The sequence below is a fragment of the Epinephelus lanceolatus genome, chromosome 12, assembly GCF_041903045.1.
Source record: "Epinephelus lanceolatus isolate andai-2023 chromosome 12, ASM4190304v1, whole genome shotgun sequence".
NCBI classification, from domain to species: domain Eukaryota; kingdom Metazoa; phylum Chordata; class Actinopteri; order Perciformes; family Serranidae; genus Epinephelus; species Epinephelus lanceolatus.
In genome coordinates this window covers 28,648,595-28,675,011 of record NC_135745.1, presented here as the reverse complement: position 1 = coordinate 28,675,011, position 26,417 = coordinate 28,648,595, and the positions used below count along the sequence as shown (strand labels likewise).

At 41.4% G+C, this 26,417-nt stretch overlaps 2 protein-coding genes across 6 annotated transcripts in view; both read left to right on the top strand.

Moving 5' to 3' along the window:
• Positions 1-953: 953 nt before the first annotated feature.
• On the top strand, positions 954-10,337 carry abhd8a (abhydrolase domain containing 8a). 2 transcript variants are annotated; one of them, XM_033651444.2, is made up of 5 exons: positions 954-1,297; positions 4,759-5,585; positions 5,696-5,866; positions 5,968-6,184; positions 8,099-10,337. In XM_033651444.2, exons 2-5 carry the CDS (start codon positions 4,768-4,770, stop codon positions 8,300-8,302), a joined length of 1,410 nt encoding a protein of 469 aa, XP_033507335.1. In that variant the 5' UTR covers positions 954-1,297; positions 4,759-4,767; the 3' UTR covers positions 8,303-10,337. The 2 variants fall into 2 exon arrangements, with proteins under 2 accessions (XP_033507335.1, XP_033507334.1); XM_033651443.2 differs by lacking the exon at positions 954-1,297 and adding an exon at positions 4,172-4,319.
• A 1,028-nt stretch (positions 10,338-11,365) lies between these two features.
• The window catches only part of LOC117271868 (lysine-specific demethylase 4A), a 30,770-nt gene continuing 15,718 nt past the window's right edge, over positions 11,366-26,417 (top strand). The window contains exons 1-16 of one of the 4 annotated variants that reach the window (XM_033650371.2): positions 11,366-11,505; positions 14,053-14,213; positions 14,540-14,715; positions 14,827-14,941; positions 15,126-15,319; positions 16,297-16,346; positions 16,434-16,537; positions 16,627-16,764; positions 16,891-17,111; positions 17,483-17,649; positions 17,767-18,446; positions 19,976-20,089; positions 20,296-20,410; positions 20,629-20,804; positions 22,275-22,488; positions 25,216-25,295. In XM_033650371.2, the coding sequence (XP_033506262.1) occupies positions 14,073-14,213; positions 14,540-14,715; positions 14,827-14,941; positions 15,126-15,319; positions 16,297-16,346; positions 16,434-16,537; positions 16,627-16,764; positions 16,891-17,111; positions 17,483-17,649; positions 17,767-18,446; positions 19,976-20,089; positions 20,296-20,410; positions 20,629-20,804; positions 22,275-22,488; positions 25,216-25,295 (2,685 nt within the window). In that variant the 5' untranslated portion in view covers positions 11,366-11,505; positions 14,053-14,072. Of the gene's footprint in view, positions 11,506-14,052; positions 14,214-14,539; positions 14,716-14,826; positions 14,942-15,125; positions 15,320-16,296; positions 16,347-16,433; positions 16,538-16,626; positions 16,765-16,890; positions 17,112-17,482; positions 17,650-17,766; positions 18,447-19,975; positions 20,090-20,292; positions 20,411-20,628; positions 20,805-22,274; positions 22,489-25,215; positions 25,296-26,417 lie in introns of all 4 variants that reach the window. The other 3 variants (XM_033650369.2, XM_033650373.2, XM_033650372.2) reach the window with 3 other exon arrangements.

Genomic DNA, 26,417 nt, shown 5'->3' with positions numbered 1-26,417 from the left:
CATGCTGTCTAGATGCAATATGTCTATTTTCAGATTTTTGTTTTGATAACTGAATTTTTGACAGCATTTTGAAATCTGCTTTTCCATGCATGGATGGCTGCTAAACCTGCACGTCTGGCTTAGTCAATTTGTGAAGCTACACATGAATTGTCACGGACTAATTAGCTCAGTGAGATAGAAACTGATTTGTAGTCTCAGAGGTTGTGAGTTCAAGCCTCAGCTGCTGCAAAAGGCGGATTGTGTTGTTGTCTTGTGCTTGTTGCTCTGAATAGCCAGCAATAATTTTGTTTATTATTTCAATACCATTTGGTCTCATAAGAAAACATGCAGTGTGGTGTGTGGGCTGATGTGGGAGGACATGGTAATTGGCCCAATTGATTTTTGAATCCTGGTATTAAAACACCAGTGTGTGCCATGCATAAACATAAAGCGGCAATTGTTATTTACATCTGCTGCCAGAGTACACACTTGTTTCCCTCGCAGGCTCTCCGCCCCATAAACGTCACAGCTGGCATTCCGTGACAGGCACCGGGCTGTTCCACTGTCCCACTTGTGCCAATTTGTTGATGTGGAGTTCAAGGGTAACAGAGGGACGCAGCGCATCTTAATCTAATTGGTTAAAGGTCGTTTCTGCCTTGGGTGACGCAGCAGCTGCAGTAACACCATCTCAGGTGTCAGGTTATGATGATGAAGGCGATAGTGTGCCTGCAGCCTCATCGTGGTCACGTGCCCGCCTTTTGAGATAATTAGCTGGACTCTCATTTTTATAATTTCTGTCACTTTCCCCGACTGCAAGCACGCGCACGCACGCACGCACGCACGCATTTTGCTTTTCTATCAGCCTTGGCAACAAGGAAACAACCCACTCCCATTGGCTTCTTCTGGGTGTGCAGCTGTCTTCTATTCGTCCTCCTCGCTGCCACTCAGCAGCGAAATTGCCCGAAGATTGCTGCTGCTGCTGCTGCTGCTGCTGCGGCGGATACAAGGGCAGCAGGGCTGGGTAGGGTCTGGCCTGAGTGCGCAGTGGATGCTGAGAGAGACAAAAAAAACAACATTGCAGTCGTTATGGGTGTCTTACTGAGATGCAGTCTCCACACGGATGCATGCTTTATTATCATCATCTCAAGCCTCTCCATGTTGTGTGATAGCAGTCTGCTGAGGCCAAAAACAAGCTCTGGCTGTCTTGCAGCATCTCTAGCGTAGACAAATTGTTGCACCAAATGCAACGTTTTCTCAACTCGGCCCGCGTCGTCTGGTGCAGATTCCTGATCAGCCTCCATCATCAGTAATTCTGCAGGTAAGGGGTCGATTTTTATTGCATTGTCGTCTAATTAGCTGCTGTTTATTGTGCAGCGCATTGTCATCGGCATCGATCAACAGCTGCACGGTGATTGCATGCATTTGTTGTGTGACAGAGCAAAAATAATAGATATATCAATATACATATAACCTTTTTCAAATTATAATGCGACACTATTAATCAGGCCTATGTGTAACACTTGTGCGTTTTCGTAAATGATGTGCGTCAAATAAAATACTACTGCGGTTTTTGCCTCGACATTCATGTTTTTCTAGAACCAGCTACGCTATTTGATATTTGTGCATTAGTGCTTCTTAACAGAAACTAGATGATGATGGTGGATATTTGCAAATATAGGCTACGCATTTCATGTGCAGACTGCGTCGCACTGTACCGTGTGATGTGAAAACAGAGCAGCACACTGTGTACCAAATGTGTGTTACTATAAGACTTGGCCGACACATCAACCTACATATTCTGCAATGCAGACAAAAAAAAATCCTCATGGATGAGTAACCTTCAGCCTGTGTGACTGTGGGGTGTGTGGGTGTCAGACACTTGGTCCCCTCAGCCATATTCAAATCCTGGATGACCGTGGTGATGGATTGTAGGTCAGGAGGAGAATCCCTGGTTTGGAGTCACTGGGCTCTTTGCCAGCGCTGATGTGGTTGGCTTTGTGTTAATGAGGTGTTGTGGCGTCTTAACACCAGAGTCATTTAAACTGTTAAACAAGGTGACATCCCGCCATGTTGTCAACCACCACCTCTTAGGACTTAAACCTTTACCTAATGTACCACTTGTAGCTGATGTGCCACAGCTGATTGGATCATAATGAAATGACAGGCTTCAAAGTGGAGGAGCCATCACAAATAGATGGAGAGGTAGATGGAGAGATGGGTGGATGATAACAAGGACACAGTGCACAATCAATACATCAGTGCTATACTTGGATGTTTGTGCAAAGACAGGTCTCTCTGTCAACACTCACTTGGCTCATGGGTGTAACAGGTCAGCATGAACCCTGCTGTGCAGATGTACACTAATAAACCAGCTCCATGTGCCTTAACCAAGCTGCTGTTAAGGTCCTAAAGGGACAGTTCACCCCAAAATCAAAAATACATGTTTTCCCTCTTCCCTGTAGTGCTGTTTATCAGTCTAGATTGTTTTGGTGTGAGTTGCAGAGTGATATCGGCCATAGAGATATCTGCCTTCTCTGCAGTGTAATGGAACTGTGTGGCACTCTGCTTGTGGTGCTTGAAGTGCACCTAGTGCACTGAGCCGGCTAATATTACAGCTCCAGCCTCTCGTCCATGAGTAGATGCACTCTTCCTTCTGCATGTTGATATGGTGGCGGGTGTAGTTCAGTAGAAAATAGTTCCTACATGAAACTGCTCACAACAAGGTCTGTGGATTATCTTGAGTAACCAGGTCATGATTTCTGGAAAGAGACATTGCTGTTGAGCTTTTCAAATGTATTTTTTGGCACTTTGAGCACCACAAGCTGAGTGCCATCTAGTTCCATTATATTCAAGAAAAGGAAGACATCTCTACAGCTGACATCTCCAACACTCTGCAACTCATAGCAAAACAATGTAGATTGATAAATAACACTACAGGTAAGAGGGAATGTGTATTGTTGATTTGGGGATGAACTGTCCCTGTAACCTTGATTTTAACCAAGAAACTGTTACAAATGTAGATTAGATTAGATTTGACATTATTGTCCTTGCACTGAGCACAGGTACTGAGAAAACAAAATGCAGTTTAGCATATTTCCCAGATCCCAGTCTGATCGAGCATCCGTGGGACATGCTGATACCCCACCTCAAAACCACAGGACTCAAAGCATCTGTTGCCAGACACCTCAGGAAACCCCACCTAGAGGTCATGAATCCATCTTCGACAAGTCAGAGCCAAGCCTAATCCAAGGAGGACCCACCATGGTTCAGGAATGGATCAGGGGTGCCACTGGGGTACCGGTTCGTCCCACACATCTTGATCAGATTGAAATCTGGGGAATTTGGAGGCCAGTTTTATTTATCCATCTTTTAATTTATTTTAGTCAAAAAAAGCTCTTCTGTGTGAGTCCACATTTCTGTTGTTCAAAATCTTTGAACCTACCGCTGAACCTAACACTGTCTTTAAACTAATCTAACTCTCTAATAACCATATTCCTTAGGGTTGCATAATATTGGATTAATTGCCAATATTCAATATGCCGATTACCAATATCGATATATCCACTTTTTTCCCACACTCCAGTCTTCTGTAGTGGAATTAACATCATATTATGCATGTATACTCTTATCGTGACGGCCCACCAGCAGATGGAGACATGAAATACAATGCTTTTCAATATATAAATATAGTATTTTGTCTCTCTGCAACATCTCAAGATGGCTAGATGTTCTCCAGTCTTATTAATTATCTTTAGGAGGAAGCATGATCGAAGCCATGATCTTAACTACATGTGATATTATATGAGCTGTGAAGTGAGATCTGCCCTGCAGGCAGTAATGAACATGCTGGCTCTGTTCCACTCCGTTTCTGTAACCAGGAAACAGTAATGCCTTACCATGTCGATGTGACTCTTCCCACTCTGTTTCCTAGAGATAACCAGCCTGTGCTCGTATGAAACGTGAGGACAAATGATGCTTTATTTGCACAGCTGCCAGAATGCAGTTTTGCTGCGGCTGGACCTGAGCAGGGAAACAAAGATAGTCTCGATCCCTCATCTCTATTGGAAGCATCGTAGCTTGGAAAAAGTGCTGTCATGCTGTTATGAGACATACAGTTGGCAGGCATGTACACAGTCATGCCATATGACTGATGTTTCCTGTTTATATATATCCTGGTTCTGATCATGTGAAAAGGGGGGGGGGTATTAATAGCAACTGTCTCAACATGTAAAAGGTCGGTGGTCAGTGACACTGAAACTGTAGTGCCGCACGAGTATTGTTTATATATTGTCTGTTTATGGACTTGGACTCCCTGAATGTTGAGCTGCTTCGTCACCCAGGTGAGTGTGTTCGTCGACCTTCACAAAGAGCTGCGCTTACACTGGTTATGGCATGTTGAATTTGCATAGCAGTATGGAGTCTGTTAAACTGAAAGCGTCCTCACTCTTGGCGTGTTTCATTTTCACTTGACACTGACTGCAGTTTGATGAAAGGATAGAGGAGACGGTTTCATTGTGACTGCGTTGCTAGGAAACAGCTTGGGTCCAGTTTTTACTGGAACCAAGCTGGGACCCAATTTCTCCCTGTTGAGCTGTTGACATTCCCACAGGAAATAAACCTGAAAATATGTTTTCAGCAAGAAACAAATGTGTTGTGTGAAGGTAGAGAAGCTTTACAAACATGACCTATTTTTCCATGTTGTACTTTTTATGCATCATCTTTTTCAAACTGAGCACCTGAGTGATGATCTGCTTTGTCTGTGTGATGTTGTTTATGCAGGGAAGCACCATGCTGACCAGTATCACCGAAGGCATACTGTGCTGCCTGACTGGGAAGGCTGCCAGTCTGGTCTTGCCCCTGGAGTCGTCAGAGCCCTCTGATGGTTTTGAGTTTGTGGAAGTGAAACCTGGGAGGGTCCTGCGGGTGAGGCACATCGTCCCCGAGCGTCAGCCTGTAGTAACGGAAGAGCAACTTGCGGGCAAGGAGAAGACGGATGGCGATGATGACGACGGCTCTCCTGAGGATCAGGATGAGAGTAGCACTGGAAGCAGTGTCCACTGCAAAAGGAAGATCACAGTCTACCGCAACGGCCAGCTGGTGATTGAGAACCTCGGTGATGTGTTGCACTCTGAGATCCTGCAGTGTCAGGACGGGGATCTGGAGCCGTGCAGCACAGTCGAGGTGGAGCTGGCAGACTACAAAGAAATGCCCTCTTCTCCAGACCCCAACCCCATTCCTCCTCCAGTTCCTCCATCCATTGGGGAACAGAAACCGGCTCCACCTCCACGCCGGCGCCGGCGCAAGCCAAAGCGTACAGTGCAAATCGACTCGAAGAGGGTGATCTCAAGCTGCAAGGGGACGCACTCGGATGTAGCGCTGTTCTTCGTGCATGGTGTGGGAGGTTCTCTGGACATTTGGAGCAGCCAGCTGGACTTCTTCTCTCGGCTGGGTTATGAGGTCATAGCCCCCGACCTGGCGGGGCATGGAGCTAGCATTGCTCCACAGATTGCAGCAGCTTATACTTTTTACGCCCTTGCAGAGGACCTTCGTGCCATCTTTAAGAGATATGCTCGGAAACGCAACATTCTCATCGGCCACTCTTATGGGTAAAGATTTGTGACATAATTTGTGATAAATCACTCACCATATTTATTTACCTATCTAGTTATTAACGTGTTATTAACATGATGTCCCCATCTCATTGTGTCTCTCACAGTGTGTCATTTTGCACCTTCCTGGCCCACGAATATCCCGATCTGGTCCATAAAGTTGTGATGATCAATGGAGGGGGTCCCACAGCTCTGGAGCCCAGCCTGTGCTCCATCTTCCAGCTGCCGTCCTGTGTCCTGCACTGTCTGTCACCCTGTCTGGCCTGGAGCTTCCTCAAGTAAGATCTGCATTTGTATACTGCCTGAATAAACAGCATTGCTTGTTGATGTCAAAACAGAGAAACCTTATAAAGAACATTGTCTCTTCTCTGACCTTCAGAGCTGGATTTGCCCGTCAGGGTGCCAAAGAAAAGCAGCTGTTGAAGCAGGGCAATGCCTTCAATGTGTCTCCGTTTGTCCTGCGAGCCATGATGAGCGGCCAGTACTGGCCTGAGGGGGATGAGGTCTACCACGCCGAGCTCACTGTGCCCATCCTTCTGGTTCATGGCCTGTGCGACAAGTTTGTGCCCATGGATGAGGACCAGCGGATGGCAGAGGTAAAGTACTTCTACATTCGTGAATGCGTGCTGATTTATCATGTGATATTTAGAGCTACAGTGGCTGACTTTTATGGGAAACATCATCATAAAAACATCATAAAAAAATCATGTCTCTCCTCCTCACCATATTGCCTCTAACGGCATTTGCTAGAATCTACCATGACACAACGAAAACAACCAATCCAAGGAGCCAAGGAGTCTCTTACGCAGCTGTCAGTCATGTCAAACACGTCTCGTAAACTGCAGTCAAACAAATATGAATCAAGATTCTGTTACTCCATTGCCTGTCTTTCACCTCAAATGTTTTCAGAAACATATTTTAGTGTACTGTTTAGCTGTGAAATGAGAAAGTTGGTCGAGCCAGTAGGCGGTGCTGGTGCTCTGTAATACATTACACAACTGATTACTTGTAAAAAGTGAGTGATATTAACTCTTGGCCAACAGATTCAAACCCAGAACTCTCCAGCTGAGAAGTGACAGTGCTAACCACTGCACCACCTTGCCACTTAGGGATTGAACTGATCATGTCAGTTTTTTTAATTGACCAAGTAACCACACTATGCTCAACTGATTAGTTCCCAAGAGAAGTACGTATTGTCTGAATGCAGCTCAGCTCAGCACTCTCCAGTCCCATGAAACAAACGTTGACTTTGGCCTTCCTGCATAGATGCTGACACAAGCACATGTTGCAGTGCAGGGATTACACAATATCTTGGAGTACTTCCTATGGTATTTTTTTATGTCGCAGTTGTAACTGTTAAAAAATATGCAGGTAAATGAGGGTAGGGGAGACTGTAGCTGTGTCTCAGCTCAGGGGCTGCAGCCTTCAAAGGCCGCATTTGAAGACCGATTGCGTCACATCGGTGCAACCAAGGCTGTCCCATTTTGAAGGCTCCTTCAAATGTGGCCGAGAAATGTAGCCCTCTTTACCAGAATTTGGGAGATGCAACGGATGAATCCCTCTTGGCCCAGCCTATCCCAAGATGCATTGCATTGCAGGTTAACTAACAGTTGTTAACTAGCTAAAGGTTAACTGTTGTTAACATCCTCAAGTATTAAATAAATATATGTATATTTAATAACAGTGTCTGGGTCCATGATTTAGGGCTAATTAACTCACTAGCTCACTCCTTTCATCAAGTGCAGCTGGTTGCTAGGTAACAGGAATGCCAACGGGTCAGGGCGAGAACAACTAGTGATGCAACCAGGAAATCCTCGGCAGACCAGAGCGTCCCATTTTGGAGACTGTTCGGTTTGGTTGATGCGGCCTTCAAAGGACGTGGCAGTGATTTTAATATTTTAGCATTTTATAATCTTATTTACGTATGTAATTGTTCGTACTGGTGTTTTACATTTGTGCACTTGTTATATTGCTATATATTTGTGTCATTCTTTTAATTTTGCGCATTTGATTTGATTTGATCATTTATCCATTACTAATTATTTTACTTGATGACAAATATACTTAATTAAAATTAAAACGATATGCATGGGTTTTATTACAACCCCTCAAAATCCTTTTTTACAGTGCACTGTTGAGTTGTGAAATGAGAAAGTTTGTGACCAGGCTGCCATGTTGAAAATAGTGGAGCGGAGCATCAAGCTCTACCCGCCAGCTCGACCAACTTTCTCATGTTACAGCTAAACTGTACACTAAAATATAAATAAATAGTTTCTGAAAACAATTTAGGTGAGAAATAAGCAATGCAGTAACAGAATCTTGATTCATATTTGATCAGCGCTGACTAGTTTGACAGTTTGACTGTAGTTCATGAGCAGTGATTGACATGACTGACAGCTGCATTAGAGACTCCTCAGCTGTGATTGGTTGTTTTCTTTCACTTGTTGTAATATTTGCACTGTACTGGCACCCACCATAATATTCTGCATTCATTTTGCCTCCCTTTCTAGATCCTTCTGTTTGCATTCCTAAAAGTCATCGAGGAAGGAAGTCACATGGTCATGATGGAGTGCCCCGACACTGTCAACACCCTTCTCCACGAGTTCTTTCTATGGGAGCCCGACATGTCCAGAAAAGACAGCAGCAAGACAGCAGACACAGCTCTCAGTGACACTCTCCACACGCTGAGAATCAATAAAGCTATGGACAAATAACCACGGAGGAGTTTAGTTTTGTTACGGAACCAAGTAGAAGGCCTTTTTTGGCATGTGTTCTTAAGGCTGCTCCCAGGCTGAGAGCTGTTATAAGCAGGGCCACATCTTCAGGATGCAGACGGCCACTGGTGCTCCAAGATAAAGCAGGACTTAGGCATGGTGCCGACCAGGGAATGATGGAACGGACATAAAGATGAGAGGAATGGATGCAAATACACAGTCAGTTTGTGCTTCGCTTTTTGATACCAGTTTGTGCTCCATCGCGTCACGTTTGCAAAACGACACAACACCTGGAGGACTATGTCCATTCGTGATTTGTTCATGAAACGTATCTGGCGAAGAACTGACTACCACAAGATGCAAAATCCATGAAATGGTGTGTGAATTGCCTCAACTTTATCTTAGATATTCTGTAAAGTACTGCAGAGCTTCTGTTCTGCCTTTACAAATTGGTTATTACGTATGGTAGGCCCATTGTACTTCTGCTCTCAGTGGGAAGACTGGCGAAATTAAGGAACTACAGATCTGATTTGCCAGTACGATAGTGAAGGACACCTTAAGTGTTGATGATAATAGTGTATTATCAAATACGGACTGACTAGTAGGTCATGGGTTAAAAATCCTAAATATATATCGATGTACATGCATACATGTAATTATTAATTACACCACATGCATACATAAATGACATTATGCCGTAGGAGAAACATGGAGATCCACTGTGTATCTGCAATCCAGCCACTACAATGTGCAGTGTACACCATCTCAAACATGAAGACTCACAATCACAGCTACTGTCAATATAATTGGCTCATCTCTTTCCAAAGTACAGAAATATATTTTCCATATATTGAACTCTAATATAAAATCTAAACCCAGAAAGCTACGTGTGTCTATGTCAAGCACAATATAACCAATTCATCGATTCATAGCTGCATGAAAATTAAATAATATTCAACGAGAGGTTCATGTTGCAAGAACAAACTAAAATGGATGCCAGAAGGTTCTCCTCCTTTATTCTAGCAGCCATTTCTGCAGTAGTATATAATATCCTAAGGATACAAAGTACCGAGGCCTTGCATGAGTCCAGAATATGAAAAGGTGTGAGAGTTGTGTCAGACAATGTATTCTCATATTGAAAAATCCCCCTGTGCACTTCTCTCTAATCAAATGAGTGTTCCTTCTAATGTGTAAGTATTATTTTTGCCTTTATTTTGAAATAACAGCAACTGCCATAACAAACTGTGGTTGTACTGACCGCTTTGAGCTGCTGAGTGTGTTCCCCTACTACTCTCCAGTCCATCCTATTTATCTGATAGTGTCAGACAGAAAGAAGGAGCGAAACACGATGCTCGCTGAAAGACATTCATTCATGGGTGCTGCTTTGTCTCATAGTGGGACAGTAAGGTGCGGGTAAAAGCACAGTCTAATATGCTCCCTGACAGTGCATCTCTGTTAGTTGGTGAACTGTTTTGAGAAGCAAATGGTGGTGGATTTGAGACTGGGTGTCCAAAGCTTAAAATCAAATATGAGTCAGCCAAAGGAGGGACGTTTGTACTGACCACACTGGTCTGTTATGCATTTTGACAGAATGCTGATGCAACATGGCTGGTCTTATGCAACTGGATCAAAACAGAGAGAAACAGACTGGAACTAAACCGACTTGGCACTGACATCTGAAAAATATTATATATTCTCTATGGACTTTCCAAAAACCAACAAGTGCTGCTGATGCAACGTACTGTACGTCTCCTTTGGTGTAAAAGGTCAGTAAAACTGTATGGACTACAGGGTGCACATGTACTTCCTCTTATAAAAGTGTGCATATACAAATTGTCAGTGCTCATATGTGCTATATCTTTTTGTGGTTAACAAAATGTGTTAATGTTATTGTTGCATTTATTCATGGGAATCATATTATATGCACTGCCTGAATGTAGATGCATATAACATTATATAGCCTATCGAAACCGTTGGATTCAGTGTATGAATGTGCCTTTCCTGGCATGAAATAAAAACCGATGTTCACAGTCAACATGATTTTGCGTGTTTTTGTGTTTGCAGTAATATAGCCTGTTTTTCTTCAGTCACTGTTGGATATAGTAACAGCGTAACTGTAATTTGACTAATTTCATTTATGTAGTCTACACACACAAAAATGCAGGTATTTTTTTTTAAAAAAAAAAAAAAGATATTTCTGCATTGTGATCATTTCATGAGGACAAACTGTTAACATAAGTCTTACAGCTTGATGCAGGATACAACTGAATTAGTATAACCAGGTTATCTTTCCTATTTATTTCTAAAAAATGCAACATCTTTACCCATCCTCAAAGCAGTAAACCTAATTTAATAAATTCCACAAAAATTCCATGTGAACGTTGTTAGCTCTTTTCTCCAATATTTATTATTTAAAGCTGAATAATAATAATAATAATAATAATGATAATGATGATGATGATGATAATAATAATAATAATAATAATAATAATGATGGTGGTGTGTTTTTTATTTTTGATATTTTTATGTATTCATTTATATACGTATTTATTTATTTATCCTCAAGAAGTATACCTAATTTAATTAATTCCCCATAAATTCCATTTGAACATCGTTAGCTCTTTTCCGACAATATTTATTATTTAAAGCTTGATAATAAAATAATTATAACAAATAATAAAAAATAAAATCATAATAATAATAATGATAATAATGGTGTGTTATTTTTATTTTATATATTTCTATTTATTTATTAAGCTTGTGATCAGAAGGAAGGGTTTAGTTAAAACATTACCAGCACATCAATCTGTTTGAAACAAACATAAATTCTGACTTACCTAAAATGTTTTCATTAGACCATGTCATTTTCTAAATACAAGAATATCGCAGCATCATAAAAGTTAACTTTTTCAGCCATTACAGAAGGATGAGATTTAAACTCATGTTTTCATGCGTCATATGACGAGACACCCGAGGCGAGCCTCTGATTGGCTGAGCGTGTCCCATGCGTGTTGTGGTAAACAAAATCCGTGATGCGTGTACATGCGTAGAAGTGGTAATGGAGGACAGTGATCTGTTCACAGGGGGTTTAGTTAGCAAGCTGTCTTCTGTCTCTAATGTTCACAACTGCTGTTTCTGTTGAACTGTTGTACGAGGTATTTACAACTCAGAGGAGCACCGTGTGACTCAGCCGAGAGGAGGTGGTGAGTAACGTTGTGTGCATGTCGAGCTATGGCACCGCCGTCCCTGACTGTTAGCTTCTTAACTCACGATGCTAATGTGAACGATAACATAGCCGGAACTGCTCAGGAGCTAATGTCGATGCTAAAGCTCGGGTGCCGTCTATTTCCTGGAATATATATCACTGATTTAGCGAATTACCGTTTCACTTTTTGTATTGCCTATTAATCCCAACTTGAACAACCGTGGAGCGTCGCTGTTAGTAATAAGTTATTTTTATCTTTATAACATGCTAAGCTTTCATGAGGACGGTAACGTTAGCTGTGCACAAGTTTGCTAGCGGCCGGCGGTGTATCGACACGAATGGTTCGGCTATACTCAGCTACGGTGTAGCTGGTATTCCCATCTTATCGTCGTGCTAGCTAACAGCTAACAGCTAGTTGTCTTGTGATTATTACTTTCCCATGTGAGACAACATGAAACCGAGATGCCACTCCAAGTAGCAACGTCAACCATTTATTTGCACCTCAATGCATGTACGTAACGAGAACAATTTAGGACTCCATTACTAGTGAAACCATGTATGCTATCAGGCTAGCTAATGCTTTGCTACATGTCAATGCATATTAGTTACACGAATTAGCTCGTGTTGCTTTAGCAGGCTAGCAAATGAGCTAACGTTAGCTGTCTGGAGTTCAACAGTAGATCGAGTTAAAGAGACGCGGGCTGAACCAATCAGGGGAGCTTTTCTCATGTCAACACAACGCGATATACAGCGGGGACATGTTTAACTTATGTTGTGCTCCCTGTACTATTCAGTACCAGAGATATAAAGAATATGACGATGTAGGAGACATTGGCATTGTGAAAGTGCGCCCAATTAAAGATGTATTTAACAGCTGTCACCTATGTTACCAAGTGGTTAGTATGTTGATATGTTACTTTCAATAGTCAGTGAAATCCAGAAATATAATTGTGCTGGAAGTTAATGTTATGTTTTTATGGTATCTCATGACTGAATAATGTCTCACTTTTAATATGCATGTTTTTAATATTCAATTACAGGGGTGCAGGCCAAAAAAGGCAGGATCCAGTGGAAGATGCCTGGCTGTGGGTTATAAAAGGAATAATGAAATAAGTTTCATATTATTCAACCTGGACCCAAGTGTCCCATGTTTTTGTGTCTAAGTTACTCCTAGGGAATAGCTATTTTTAGACATGGTACAGTATTGAGGAGAGTGCTGCAGCCGGCAGTGGGAAACAGGCCATAGTGTAACCACTCAGGGCACTGTCCCCCGTCAGTTTAGTTGAATTAAAGTGCATGTTTTTGTCACTGACAGGCTCAGATTGTTATTATGAGTTTCTTACAACATTACGGAAAGAATCCCCTACAGAAATGAAACATTTTCCACACCTTTCGCTGTTCTGCTTTGTGTCCAAGTTTTGCTAAAGGAGAAGTCTCCTTCTAATAATCTCGCAGACTTTTCCACATTGTCGAAATTGGCTAAATATTTTGCTGTGACACTGAAAATATTTTAGTTACATATCAGAAAGAGACTTATCGTTAGCGAAACTTGGACAAAAAACTGCCAGAACAAGTAAAGGTACAGGAAAACGTTTCATTTCTTTGTAGGGTTCTTTCATAATATAGTAAAACATTCAAAATAACAATCTGAGCCTATCAGTGGCAAAACCAAGCACTTTTAGTGAAAGTAAATTGAGGGGGGGCAGCTGTCGCTTACATTGCAGCCTGTTTTGCTACAGAGCTCTCGCTCAATACAGGACCAATTTCAAAAGTTGTTGTACCCACAAGTTACCCACAGAAACTTGGGAATAATAGGGTCCAGGTTGAAAAATACTGGCGTTAACCTTAAATTAATATATCACATCATAGAATCACACAGTATGTTTACATGCACGCAGTAGTTGAGCTAAGCTCATAGCTCGGCTAGTCAGTCAAGTCGGACTTCTCGTCTTGTTTGAGTATACATGCAGAAGAGAAAATGGAATTTCTGACCAAGTATCTCTGACTCTGCCTTGATAGGCGCTGTGTCCTTTTTAATATAGTGCGTATTAAATTGGTTCCGGTTCTTGTTCAGAAACTTTTTTAAAATAAATCCACGTTTGGCGTTTTCCAACCATCCATACACTTCAAAATGTTTAGCTCCTTTAGCTGTCGCAGCATGAATGTAGTTTCCTCGTCTGTCCAGTAGTGCGTCTCCTGCTTCTCAGTCGCCATGGTGTTTGTTTGTTTGTTTTTCCGGGAGTTGCTGAACTGCTGCTACGTTACCTCCTTCTTCTTCCGGGGGAAACCCTGTAAAAGAAAAAGTGGTTCATGCGCAGAATGCCAAGTGCGTCTCCAGTCGGACTAAGTGGATACATGCAGCAGCAGTTCAATTTTCAATCAAACTATCTAGGTGTTTTAGTCGAGCTACGGATAGTCCAATTTCAGTTGGACTAAGCTGTTAACGTGCATTTAAAAGTCCAGTTTCAGTCGGACTAAGCCAATAATTCGATTTTCTCAAGCTGCATGTAAACGTACTGACAGTGTCTCCATTTACAATCTGCAGGAGCTGCCGTTGAGTTTGGGATGGCGTCAGATGCGGGTTCCCAAAACCATGGTTCCAAGGGGATCATGACGTTTTACCCCACTGCTGAGGAATTCAAGAACTTCAGCCGCTACATTGCATATATCGAGTCCCAGGGAGCACATAAAGCGGGCCTGGCTAAAGTAAGTGCTGACACACTACAGTCTATATGGGATCATGTTTAGTGGGCAGATATTAAAATTAAATACTAGCAATGGTACAATCCTCAGTGACACATTTCTGACTGCTATCAGGCAATGATAATGTCTGATTTTTTTTGCTATGAAATTATATAGATAAGACCATCTGTTGCTTAATTTCCATCTCTCCATATGTTGCACACATATTCACACCAGCTTGTCAGAAAAATAAGTATATTCGTACCTCCAAAGCTTCGCTGATGAATCATTTTGATAACAAACAGTGTTAAGAAAACAGAGTAACTCACTGTCTGTTTTCCTCCTCCAAGATTGTCCCACCAAAGGAATGGAAGCCCAGAGCCTCTTACGACGACATAGATGATTTGGTGATCCCTGCGCCCATTCAGCAGCTGGTGACAGGCCAGTCAGGCCTTTTCACACAGTACAACATTCAGAAGAAGTCCATGACTGTGAGAGAGTTTCGCAGGCTTGCCAACAGTGACAGGTGAGAAGTGCAGAAATAAAACACACGGATCTGTTGCATATTTCACTGAATACTGTCAACTGCAGATTTATGTCATTTGTACTAATTAATTCTTGTTAATGCCTTTTATAGGTACTGTAGTCCACATTATGATGACTTCGAAGACCTGGAGAGGAGGTACTGGAAGAATGTGACATTTAACCCTCCCATATATGGAGCAGATGTTAATGGATCTCTGTACGACCCAGTGAGTTGACATTTCTTGGATGTCGTTGCTGTGGGGAATATTTATTAGTATTGATGGGTTTTCCAGTTGCTGTCTCTGTATCTGTTGTCCTGATACATAAGAGATACCAATGATATTACTGTGGTGCTTATGATGGCTTCACGTCTCATCTGCTGATCTTGTACTATCTGCTCTACTCCTGCAGGAAGTCAAAGAGTGGAACATTTGCCACCTGGACACCATTTTGGATACAGTTGAATGTGACAGCGGCATCACTATTGAGGGAGTTAATACACCCTACTTGTATTTTGGCATGTGGAAGACCACCTTTGCATGGCACACTGAGGACATGGACCTCTACAGCATCAACTACTTGCACTTTGGAGAGCCCAAATCATGGTAAGGACCGGTTTTTTTCTCAATCAGACACAGTTTGAAAAAGTACAGATCTGGATATGTGTGGAAAACAGGACAGTATGGAAAAATAACTGTGTTTCCAGTCTATTGCCCCTTTTCTGTTTCCTAAAATAAAAAATGTAGAATTTCAATAAGTTGATCATAAAAACAACGCAGTGTTTTTCATGACGTTTGAAGCAGCCAGCTAGCGCAGCCAAAATGTTTACTGCTGTGTGAGAGTGCAGGCCAGAGTCAGCTTGATGTGGTCAAAAGCAAGACAAGAAGTACAGCATGCGACCAAATGCACACTCCTACACAGAGCTGCCTCTACGTCTGTACATCACAGCTCTGCAGAACTGCTGACACAATCAAATTACTTTGAAAGGAAATGCAGCACTATCTTTGAGTTGCATAGGTGCTCTATATAGCATCACAAATAACCCAATATTAAGCTTGTCTGAAGAGTCATGAATTATGCAGTGATGTCATTATCAGTAAAGTAAACAGACTATTTTGTCTGTGTAGGGAAACCTTTATGGCTGCGTTTGTTGTTACCGTGGATACAGTGAATAACCAAGGCTGCACAGATGCTCTGAAAATTAAAATATTTAACTTTTAACTCATTTTGCTTCCTATTTTTAAACACGACTACAGAATATGGTACATGATGCACCGGTTAGTTTACTTCCTTTTTGGGCAGAGATGTTTGATACTGGAATGTTGTCCAACTTCCTGCGTAAGAGTGTGGACTGAAAGGTTACAGTGGGTCAAAGCAAGTTCCCCAGGGTTGGTTATTTTTACTCAGATGTCAAATAAGGTCTGAACCAATCTACTGAGAAGTCTAGAAAATTTAGTCTGGAAATGTGTGACTTTTTTCAGTGGAGTAATGCAACATAATCTGACAACACACTGCACAGTATGTGCATAAATGCATGGTTTCAGTTTACTGTGACTAAGAAGACTTTTTTGATCATTTGCAGGTACTGTGTACCTCCAGAGCATGGGAAGAGACTGGAGCGTTTGGCTACAGGTAAAGGAATATTTTCTGTCAGTGCATTTAGTTTAAGGCTGTTCACTATCGTGGACTTTAACATCTGTCTGCTGTCTCTTCTTCTAGGGTTCTTTCCTGGTAGTTCCCAAAATTGTGAGGCCTTTTTGAGGCACAAGATGACTCTCATCTCTCCCTCTATACTGAAGAAGTATGGCATTCCCTTTGAAAAGGTATGAATAGACTTTCTTTTCTTTGTACCCACTTAACAAGCCAAATGCATAAACAGCAGTTACTGATTATTTTATCACCTCTCCTTTAGATTACTCAGGAGGCTGGTGAGTTCATGGTGACTTTCCCTTATGCCTATCATGCCGGTTTCAACCACGGTTTCAACTGTGCAGAATCCACCAACTTTGCCACAGAGAGATGGATCGAGTACGGCAAGCAAGCAGTTTTGGTGAGGACCGCCAAATGACAGCTTAGAAAACCATAGTTGACCCATGTTGTCATGTCATCAACTGTGTGTGCAACGCTATCCACTGTAACATTCGCCATTTGAATCACACGCTCTCCTTCACTTCAGTGCTCGTGCCGTAAAGACATGGTGAAGATTTCCATGGATGTATTTGTGAGGAAATTCCAGCCGGATCGCTACGAGCAGTGGCTGGCAGGGCGAGATGTGGTACCCATCGACCACACGCGGCCTACTCCGGAGGCGAAGGAGTTCCTGGGGGAGTCCTTTAATGACATCACCAGCAACAGTAACTCCATGGAGAGCTGTGGAGAGGATGGAGAGCGGAAGAGGTGGGGCATTTATTACACAAAACAATGTCCTTGTGTGTGTGTGTGTTTTTGTTTAAGTGGTTTATACAGTGACATGTTTAAGTACATGCTAAGGGTGATTTATTTCTCCCAGAACACCCATGGGCATGTCAGCTATGGAAAGTCTAGTGACGACAAGAGACAGACATCTCTGTGACCTTGTATGCCTCTGTAAAGCGGTGCGCACAAAAGCTAGTTCTGCCATATTGTATAAAAGGAGCTGTAAACCCTGTTTGAAAATACCTACTCTAGAATATACAATATCATTTCTAAGTGCCAGGTACTATTAGATTAACGACTACTGTTAAGTCTACTGTTTCCAAACCTTTGCCGTTTGTCTGTCTGGTCCTCAGCACCACACAGAGGATAGAGACCAAGAGACACAGAGTGTGTCTGGAGGTGCCTGAGGAGGTTGTTCCTAAGGACGAAGATGAAGATGATGTGGAGCAGTATGAAAAGCGTCCAAGGCTAAGCCTCATACCTCCACGCACAACGTCACAAGATGGCAAGAGAACTAAAGGTATTATCACCTGTGCATGGTGTTCTACTTTCCTTTCATGCAGCTAGGTATGTAATAACAGTCGTCTGATGCTGAAAGCAAAATCTTCTAATCAGAGACTTGTGGTTTAATTTACAGGCCCACCAAAGTTGGTTGTCACCCCAACCAAGCTCACTTTATTGGATCCATTTCACAGGGGCTTAACCCAAAGTAACAGTGATGTATGCCGCCCCCCACATTACACCAAGACTCGCGCACCTGCAATCACACCTCAGTCCCAGCACAGAAACGGACATCTGTCACTTTCAGCGTCGCCTACGTGGACGGGAACCACTGCTCAGCCTACCCGTAAAATGGGGGTCGCCAGCCTGCTGTTCCACAGGACTCTGAGTCCAAAAGACACTCTTCAAGTGCACAGCTACACGCTAGAGAAGCAGCAACAGCCTCACACGCAGCTGCAGGTGCACAGCTACGCCAGAGAACATCAACCCCGTCATCTCCAGCACAAAACCAGTACGCCATCACACACACAGGTTCAGTCCTTGCCTCAGGCACCGAGCTGTGAAAGGAAGGAGCCACAGCCAGAAACCACAATTATTCTTACCAAAGCAGCAGTGAATGAATCAGAAGCACATAGTCTTGTGGAGCCGGACCAAAAGGAGGACAAACCTGAAATAGCAACGCCTGTTGTGACTCCGATTGAAGTGGAGAAGCCTGAAGTTGAACCCACCAGCACGTCTACTTCCTCTGAGACTCAACCACAAGTCACAGAGATGAGCCCAACAGAGATGGAGGCCCCCAAGAACAGCAAGAGAAAGGTCTGGGTTTTGTTTGTACTTTTGTATTTCTTTAACATAACAGGCATGAAGACAACACTAATACCAAAGATGCAACAAGTGAAATGAAATGTTAGTCATTAATCGCTCTCTGCACACTGTGACACACGTGTAGGAGCACAGGTTACACTCTATGCTGCATGCATTGTCTTTTCTGTTGCCTCAGAGGGATGGTTTGGATTTTTTGAAGTGGGGTTGTATGAGATGCTTATCCAAAGTGTAGTTCCTGCAGTAGATGGCTGTGGGCACGCTCCCAGGGGGCGTGCCAACAGCAGCAGCAAAATTTACTTTAGCCATCTAAAAATAATCATATATCAATATTTTCGCTGCTACACCTTGCTGTCAGACCGCCCCTTTCTTTTGGCACTACAATTTCTCAACCGTAAAACTTGGGTATACCTTCTAGGATTGCAGCCGTGTATACCGATTTCAAGGTATACTATGATTTGAAAGTCAGTGGTTGTTATATTGTGTGCATTTTCTTATTTACAAAACTGAAAAACAAAAAAACTCACCTTTTATTTTAGTTATTCAAATGGAAGATTTTTTCACATACTTCCATTTGAAAATGGTTTCAGATGTCAATTATAGTAGTAAAACGTTCGTTCGACCAAAAGTAACTCTTCCATTTTCATTTCTTTAAGGATCATTCTGACTGCAATAGTAATTCTGTAATACCGTGAAACCATGATGTTTTCTGAGACACTTATCGTACTGTGAGAATCTCACACCGTTGCAACCCTAATATCTACGCACCTCTTTCTTTTGGCCCATTGAATCCCCCTATGTAAGTTCTTGTTATGTATACTCTGGTTCGTTAAGGCACCCTCTTGTCTCAGTGGACTTTTAGCAACATTCTTGTATTGATGTTTCTTCTATAAACCACTGAAAGTCTGAATGAAACAGCTGATCTGCAGCGTAATACAGTGAGCAGCACAGTTGCGCTTACATGTACAAATCTGGACGTTCTACAGTTGAGAAAAGGTAGCAAAGGAAAGCTGTGAAAATATTCTAAATATAGCTTACACTTAAACTGATACTGATTTATGTCAGGTAGGCCTTCATTTAGGTAGCTAAATTACATTTTGCTGCTGTCCCTGTCCACAACAGTATATTAGCTTCTATAACTGGGGGCTTGCCAACCACCAAACTGTATGTAACACACCGACTATGGATAAGTACATCGTGGAACCCCACTTCAAAAAATCCAGACTATCCCTTTAACACCAAATCATTCAAAATGGCTTGTAATCACTCTTATAGTTAGTGCTCATTAAAGTGTCTTACTTCTGTGCATGCATGTACTAATGGGAAAAACAGCAATAGGACTTTTTGGTGGCTCTGTACTGGTGCATTTTCCTTGCATGATATTTGCATATTAATCTGTCTGATCTCGGCCTAATGACTAACTCTACTAACACACCTCTGTAGTGGCAGAATGCACTTTATGAGGCATCATTTCTAAAGTCTGCCCTGAATGTTCAATGTCATTCATACTGTTCAAACTACAGAGTAAACAATGCCCACTTGTGGATAGTGCCATTGTCATCCAGAATGACACCCTTCCTGTCAGGAAACCAGACCATGATGATGAGAAGAAGGTGATCGCTCAGAGTTATCACCATGTAAGTACTTACCAGCTCTGACCGAATTCTGAAAGGGATCTATGGACCCAGTGCTTATATGGAAGTGTATGCATACCAGTACAGAGCTCCCAATATGTCTCATAGTTGGGAGACTTGATGGACACTGATGTTATGTTCATTGCTACAGATACAGTGTAGTCTCTGTTTTAAAGTTTTGTCTTGCTGTATGTGTCTTGCTCCAGCAGGTGGCAGAAGAGCAGTCATACTGCAAGTCGGTTGTGAAGAAGCAGCAGCAGCAGGCACAGCTCTGTAATCTGCCGCGTCATCACCCTCTGATCAGAGAGGTGCACAGTGATGATGGTACGCAGTTGTGTAGTTCACTTGATTCATGTAGTTTTATATAATATCAGTAATAATATCAGGTCTTGTTCTAATGACATTTTCTACCCATTTTATTCTGTTTCTATTATCCTCTTTTCACGGCTGAAACTTTCTTTTCTGATCCTTCCACCCCATTTCCTTAAATTCTAATGCTTCCACCTCCATCATTCTCCTCCACCCCATTGTCCTGTCTGTAGACATGTACATAGATACGGAGTTTGAGCAAGAGGAGAAAGAGGAGTGGGCAAAGCCACTAACGCAGCTGTGGCAGTGTCGGCCTTATAGCCCTCAGGCTGAGAGAGAGTACAACAAGAAAATGGGCCAGCAGGCCCCCTACTGCTCCATCTGCCTGCTCTTCCACACTCACCATCAGGTGACAACTACAAGCATTTAATGCTTTTATGATGTTACTTCTGTTATTTTAAGACCCTTATTACCATCATTCTGCATCCATATAGAATAGACAGTCATAGTCAGCAGTGTTTCATAGAAAATTGTAATGTATGGCAACCCACCTCTGAAGCAGACATAAAATAGGGCGTCCAGAGAAAACTGTGTGATGGACTATATGGATTTGGATATAGATTTAGGACCAGAGAATACAAATTTTGAGTGATGTCAAAGCTCAAGTTAAACACTGGTGTCATTATTAATGCTTTATATAAGTTATGGTTTATTGTTGTTTAGGGCTGCAACAATTAGTCAACTAATCGATGACTAATTGACTGTTAAAATAATTGGTGTCTATTTTAGTAGTCAACTAATCGGTTTGAGTCCTTTTTCATAGAAAAGTACTATAAAAGTACCCCAAAATACTCTTATTGCAGCTTCTTATATTCAACTATTAGCAGCTTTACACACACTCCTATGATGGTGAACTAAAACCCTTTGGCGTGAGTATGAAACAAGACATTAGATGACATAATTTTGGGGTTTGGGCGAGACAGACCAACATTTTTCAACATAATAACAGATTTTTCGATGAAATGATTAGACGACTAATCGAAGAAATAATCGACAGATTAGCCGACAATGAAAATAATCGTTAGTTGCAGCCCTAATACTGTTATAATATCTGTTGCAGAACAAGCAAAAATGTGTCTTTTTTTCTATTACTGTTGTTGCTTATTTACAAACAAGTTACATATTCTTTCCTAAAGATTTTTCCCAGGTTAGATATTTCTTAAAGGAACAGTTCACCACCCTAAAAATAAATAGTTCCCCCCCTACTTGTAGTGCTATTTATCAGTCTAGCTTGTTTTGGTGTGAGTTGCTGAGTGTTGGAGATATCGGACGTAGAGATGTCTGCCTTCTCTGTAGTATAATGGAACAAGGTGGGGCACTGCTATAAAGAAAATAGCTCCTACATGAATCTGCTCACAACAAGGTCTGTGGATTATCTTGAGTAACTGGGACATGATTTCTGGAAAGAGACATTGCTGTTGAGTTGAGTAGTTTTTTGGCTGGGTTGAGCACCACAAGCTGAGTGCTATCTTGATCCATTATGTTGGAGAGAAGGCAGACATCTTTACGGCCGATATCTCCAACACTCGACAACTCACACCAAAACAATCTAGATTGATAAACAGCACTACAGGTAAGAGGAAGAACTGGTATTTTTGATTTTTGAGTCAACTGTCCCTTTAAAAAAAATAGCTTACCATCTTTGTGTGTAAGTGGAACAAATGTCTCATGGGCCATTAATGTCTGAATTATGTTAACAGAGCTCTGCATTGATTTAACACTGAACAGGTTTGAATGTGTCTCAGCCTCTTCTAGCTGAGGATTGGATCCATTAGATATTCATTTGACAAGCCGCTGGACTGTTTTTCCTTCTTTCCAGTCTGAGGCCAATTCTGGGAACTCCAGCGTGATGTTGGTGAACCGTCCAGGGGGCAGACAGTGGTCCAAGCCACTCATCCCAGAAATGTGCTTCAACACCCAATCTAACAAGATGAACGATAGTGGAGAGGGACAGCTGTCCAACCCTCACGTAGCAGAGGACGGGACCAGCCGGCTGGTCAGCTGTACTCAGTGCTGCGTCCGCGTACACACAAGTAAGACCCTTTTCTCTGATGAACATGTGTCTGTGACAGTGTGTGTTGGTATTAAAACTTCAGGAACTGTTAATGTAAGTTTAGATGCAGAACCTTCAAATTATTTGATACTTGTTAGAAAACCACCACTCACTTACATCACAAACAGCTTCACTGCAGACCCTAAACTGATGATGGAAGAATACGCAATCACACCTGTGCTGCACTAAATAATTCAGCCAGCAGCACCAAGAGCTCTCACACAGCATTTACATATAATTTGTCTTTTCCAATTATGTTTTTATTCTGCTGGAGCCTGGCCTGGTTGTTTTATAGACTGATCACTTCAGTTTCATTTTTAAATATGAAATTGTTTTCAAGATGAACACACATTAACAAATATGTTGCAGGTGTTGTGTGCCAGTTAAACTAGGGCTGTTGCAATAACTGCAAGATTAAAACAGCGCTATTGATGACCTAAATGCAGAGGTTGGCAAGCAAAAGCCTCAATGTAGCACAGGAAGACTCGCACACAGAACAAAAAAGTGACAGTGAAAATGCATGCATAGTAGGGATGTGCCATATCCTGTCGTTCACAATAATGCGGATATCATTTTTAATATCATTTGAAAAATTCACAATGTGATACACGTGATATTTCGACTTGTTGACATATCAACGTCAAACTGTTACCCACGGCAACAACAAGCACAGCTGAAAGCGAAATTATTACCGACTCCGCAGTGGTTCCAAAAAGAGGAGCAGCTTCAGTAGTGTGGAATAAACTGTGGCGTCCTGAATGTTTTATGAACAGTCCCGGACTTCTCAGACTCTTAGCAACTTAACGCTCAGAGGGAACTCAGTCAGCGGCTCCTCAGGCAGCAGCACAGCGTCTCTCCCTCTCCTCTCTTGCCATGCACACGCAGGTGTCGGTGTTGTCAGGTGATTTTGTCATAAACCTTTGGTGATGTAAACCTGCGTGATGCTCGTGGTTTGACCAAAAAAACTACATATATGTCATCATTTAGGATTTTTCAAAAAGAAGGAAATCACATGTTGATTTATATATATATATATATATATATATATATATGTATGTATGTATGTATGTGTATATATATATATATATATATATATATATATATATATATATATATATATATATATATATATATGTATGTATATATGTATATATATATATATATATATATATATATATGTGTATATATATATATATATATATATATATATATATATGTATATATGTATGTATGTCTGTATATATATGTATATATATGTATATATATATATATATATTTATATATATATATATATATATATATATATATATATATATGTGTATATAGATAGATCATAGATCCCAGGGGACATTTTTTGTATTTGGGAGCTGTTTAAATGTGTAATTTGTGGTACATTTTATTTTGTTGAACTATTAATATTGTATACAGAATCTGAATCTTACTCTGAGTTACTGTTGTTGTTCACAAACTATAGACAAACAAACTTTGTTTAGTTTTTACTGAATATTTGAAGGCAAACTGTAAAACTATCACTTATTTTGTTGCAGGACTTCTTTTAGGGCCCACCCCTAGTGCATAAAGTGCGAACATTTCAGTCCATGTTGGACTTCCCTCAGTGCAGACTCAGCAACCTCCATAACCACTATGTTCATGTGTGTGTTTTTTCTTTCTCTCATAAGGCCAGTGTTTTGTTTTTTGTGTTTTTTTTTTTAATTCTTTGCAATAGGAACACTGCTTTTTTTAACTATGCTACGAACACCAGCAGTGTGACCTTTTTTTCCTGGTCGGCGATAGTTGGAGTTCAATTTTGGGTAAAATGCTGCGCTCGTCACTGTCACCTTTTATCCGGCTATCTAATCTCAGTGGAGGGAGAAAATCCCCCTCTTCCTCAGCCATCACATCCAACTCAGGGTGTCTACAGGTCCTTAAAACGTCTTAAAATGTCTTAACTTTAACTCGGTTATATCTTTAGACATCCTGCAACTGTTTAACAATAACAAAAAATGGAGGAGGGTTAATACAGAACCCACACATACCGATGGGTGCGGCCTAGCTTCCTATGTATGTGCTTCAGCTATCCCTAATCCAGAGCCAGTACTTTATCTTGTGCCTGCATTTTTACTTTCTAGGATATTCCACAATATAACATAGGTAAAGAAACTCTAAACACACCTATTGTGCCTCATTGCCTTTCTTTTTACATCTGATTTTAAAACTGTGTTGTCTTTGTCATATAAAATAATCTAATAATAGCTTTATAACAAAGCTTATTTATAAAGGCAAAAACAACACACAAAAAATGGCAGTAATGCATATCTCGCTGTTAAGCCAGTTTAATCACCGCAGGGGAAATTCCTTCAGTGTGACAGCCCTAAATTAAGCCCTTGAAAAAAATAATCTCTGCACTCAGTGCTCTCCTGCTCTCATTCCCAGTTCCTCTTTTATTTTACGTGTGCGTGCCACAATGTTTTTACCACAAATGGTCTTCGTTATCTTTGATTCTAGTGTTCATAGATATCGTCCATGCTCTCGTAAGATAACAACCAGTGTGGGGAATAAAACCACAGGGTGCACACTGTTTATTTTTTCAAAGAAAGGTCTCCCCCAGTTCTCTTAAATAACCAGCCATATATGAGGAAAAAGCACGTTGTGAAATGAAGCATGCGAGCGGTGAAGGTGTGACATGTTCTTTTCTGTTCCTGTTCAGGTTGCTATGGTGTGTCCGGGGATGAAGCAGAGCTGGATGACTGGCTGTGCGCCCGCTGTGAAGCTGATGCCATCACTGAGGTTAGTTCATTTGGTTACCTGTGGCAGATAGTCATTTTCCTTTATTCAAATTATTTGATATGCTCATCACACTGATAACAGACCCAACACACACAGCTGCAGGTTTGTTATATCCCTGCATTAGGTCATCTTGTATCTTAGAACATTTGGTGACTGTTCAATAAGGTCAACAAGTCGGTGTTACTCTCAGGAAGTCCAGCATCATGAATCATGTTCTAAAGTTAAGCACAGTGCAAGCACATAAGTGGTTGAAAAAAGCCTTATGTGGGATTTGTAGTTGTGCGTAGACCCTATGCATATCGCCTGCGCCGTTGTGAGCATTTTTACTTGTGCGGTGGTGTGTCTTTGTCACTCTACAGTTACACCTCCAAAACACTAGTTGACGACAGAGGTTTCATGTGAAGTGCTGTAAAGTTTAGTTGATCCAAAACACACATTAAACACACAATAGAGACAATTTCAAACTCAAGTTCACAAATCAGCTTCACTGTAACTCGCAGCATTCACAGACAAACACTTGTCTTTATCTGGACACATTTTCCCCACAAATACGTAAGGGTTAATGCCCGAGGTGTCCATTATCAGGAATTAATGGACGATGTGGAGGACGGTTGCTTCCGCGTCATCCATTAATTCCTGATAATGGACACCTCGAAGGGCATTAACCCGCTTATACCATCGTCACTTAACAAAGAAATGAATATTAAATCAATTATTTATGCTTTAATGTGTTTTACAGTTTAAATCATGAGTTTTTCACAAGCCACAGCTGAGCGGACTATTTAATCTCTGTAGTTTACAGGCGTTACCATGGAAACCCGCTGTGGCCGCAGCGTAGAGAGCATAGCGACTCTGATCAGTGAAGGGAAGTGAGATGATGGCTAAACGTTACGTGATATTATTCAGAAGATGATTATTTCAGAAAGCCAGTGCACTTCTTACCGCTTGTGTGTTACAGACTCTGGTGGTCAGAGGATGATGTGCAAAAAAAAATAACTTGAGATATTACTTTCATGATTCATTGGCGTTCATTTATAGGCCCAAGAAAATTTGTTTCAAATAATCAACATCCAAATAGTAGTCAAAATTGTTTTTAATTGCAACAAATAATTCATAAGCATA

Bases quoted from the DNA above. Each gene is read 5' to 3' on its own strand.
- abhd8a (XM_033651443.2), top strand. From the start codon at position 4,296: ATGTTGAGCTGCTTCGTCACCCAG. The intron at 5,586-5,695 runs GTAAAGATTTGT...TGTCTCTCACAG, and splicing joins CTCATCGGCCACTCTTATGG to TGTGTCATTTTGCACCTTCC. The intron at 5,867-5,967 runs GTAAGATCTGCA...TCTGACCTTCAG, and splicing joins CTGGCCTGGAGCTTCCTCAA to AGCTGGATTTGCCCGTCAGG.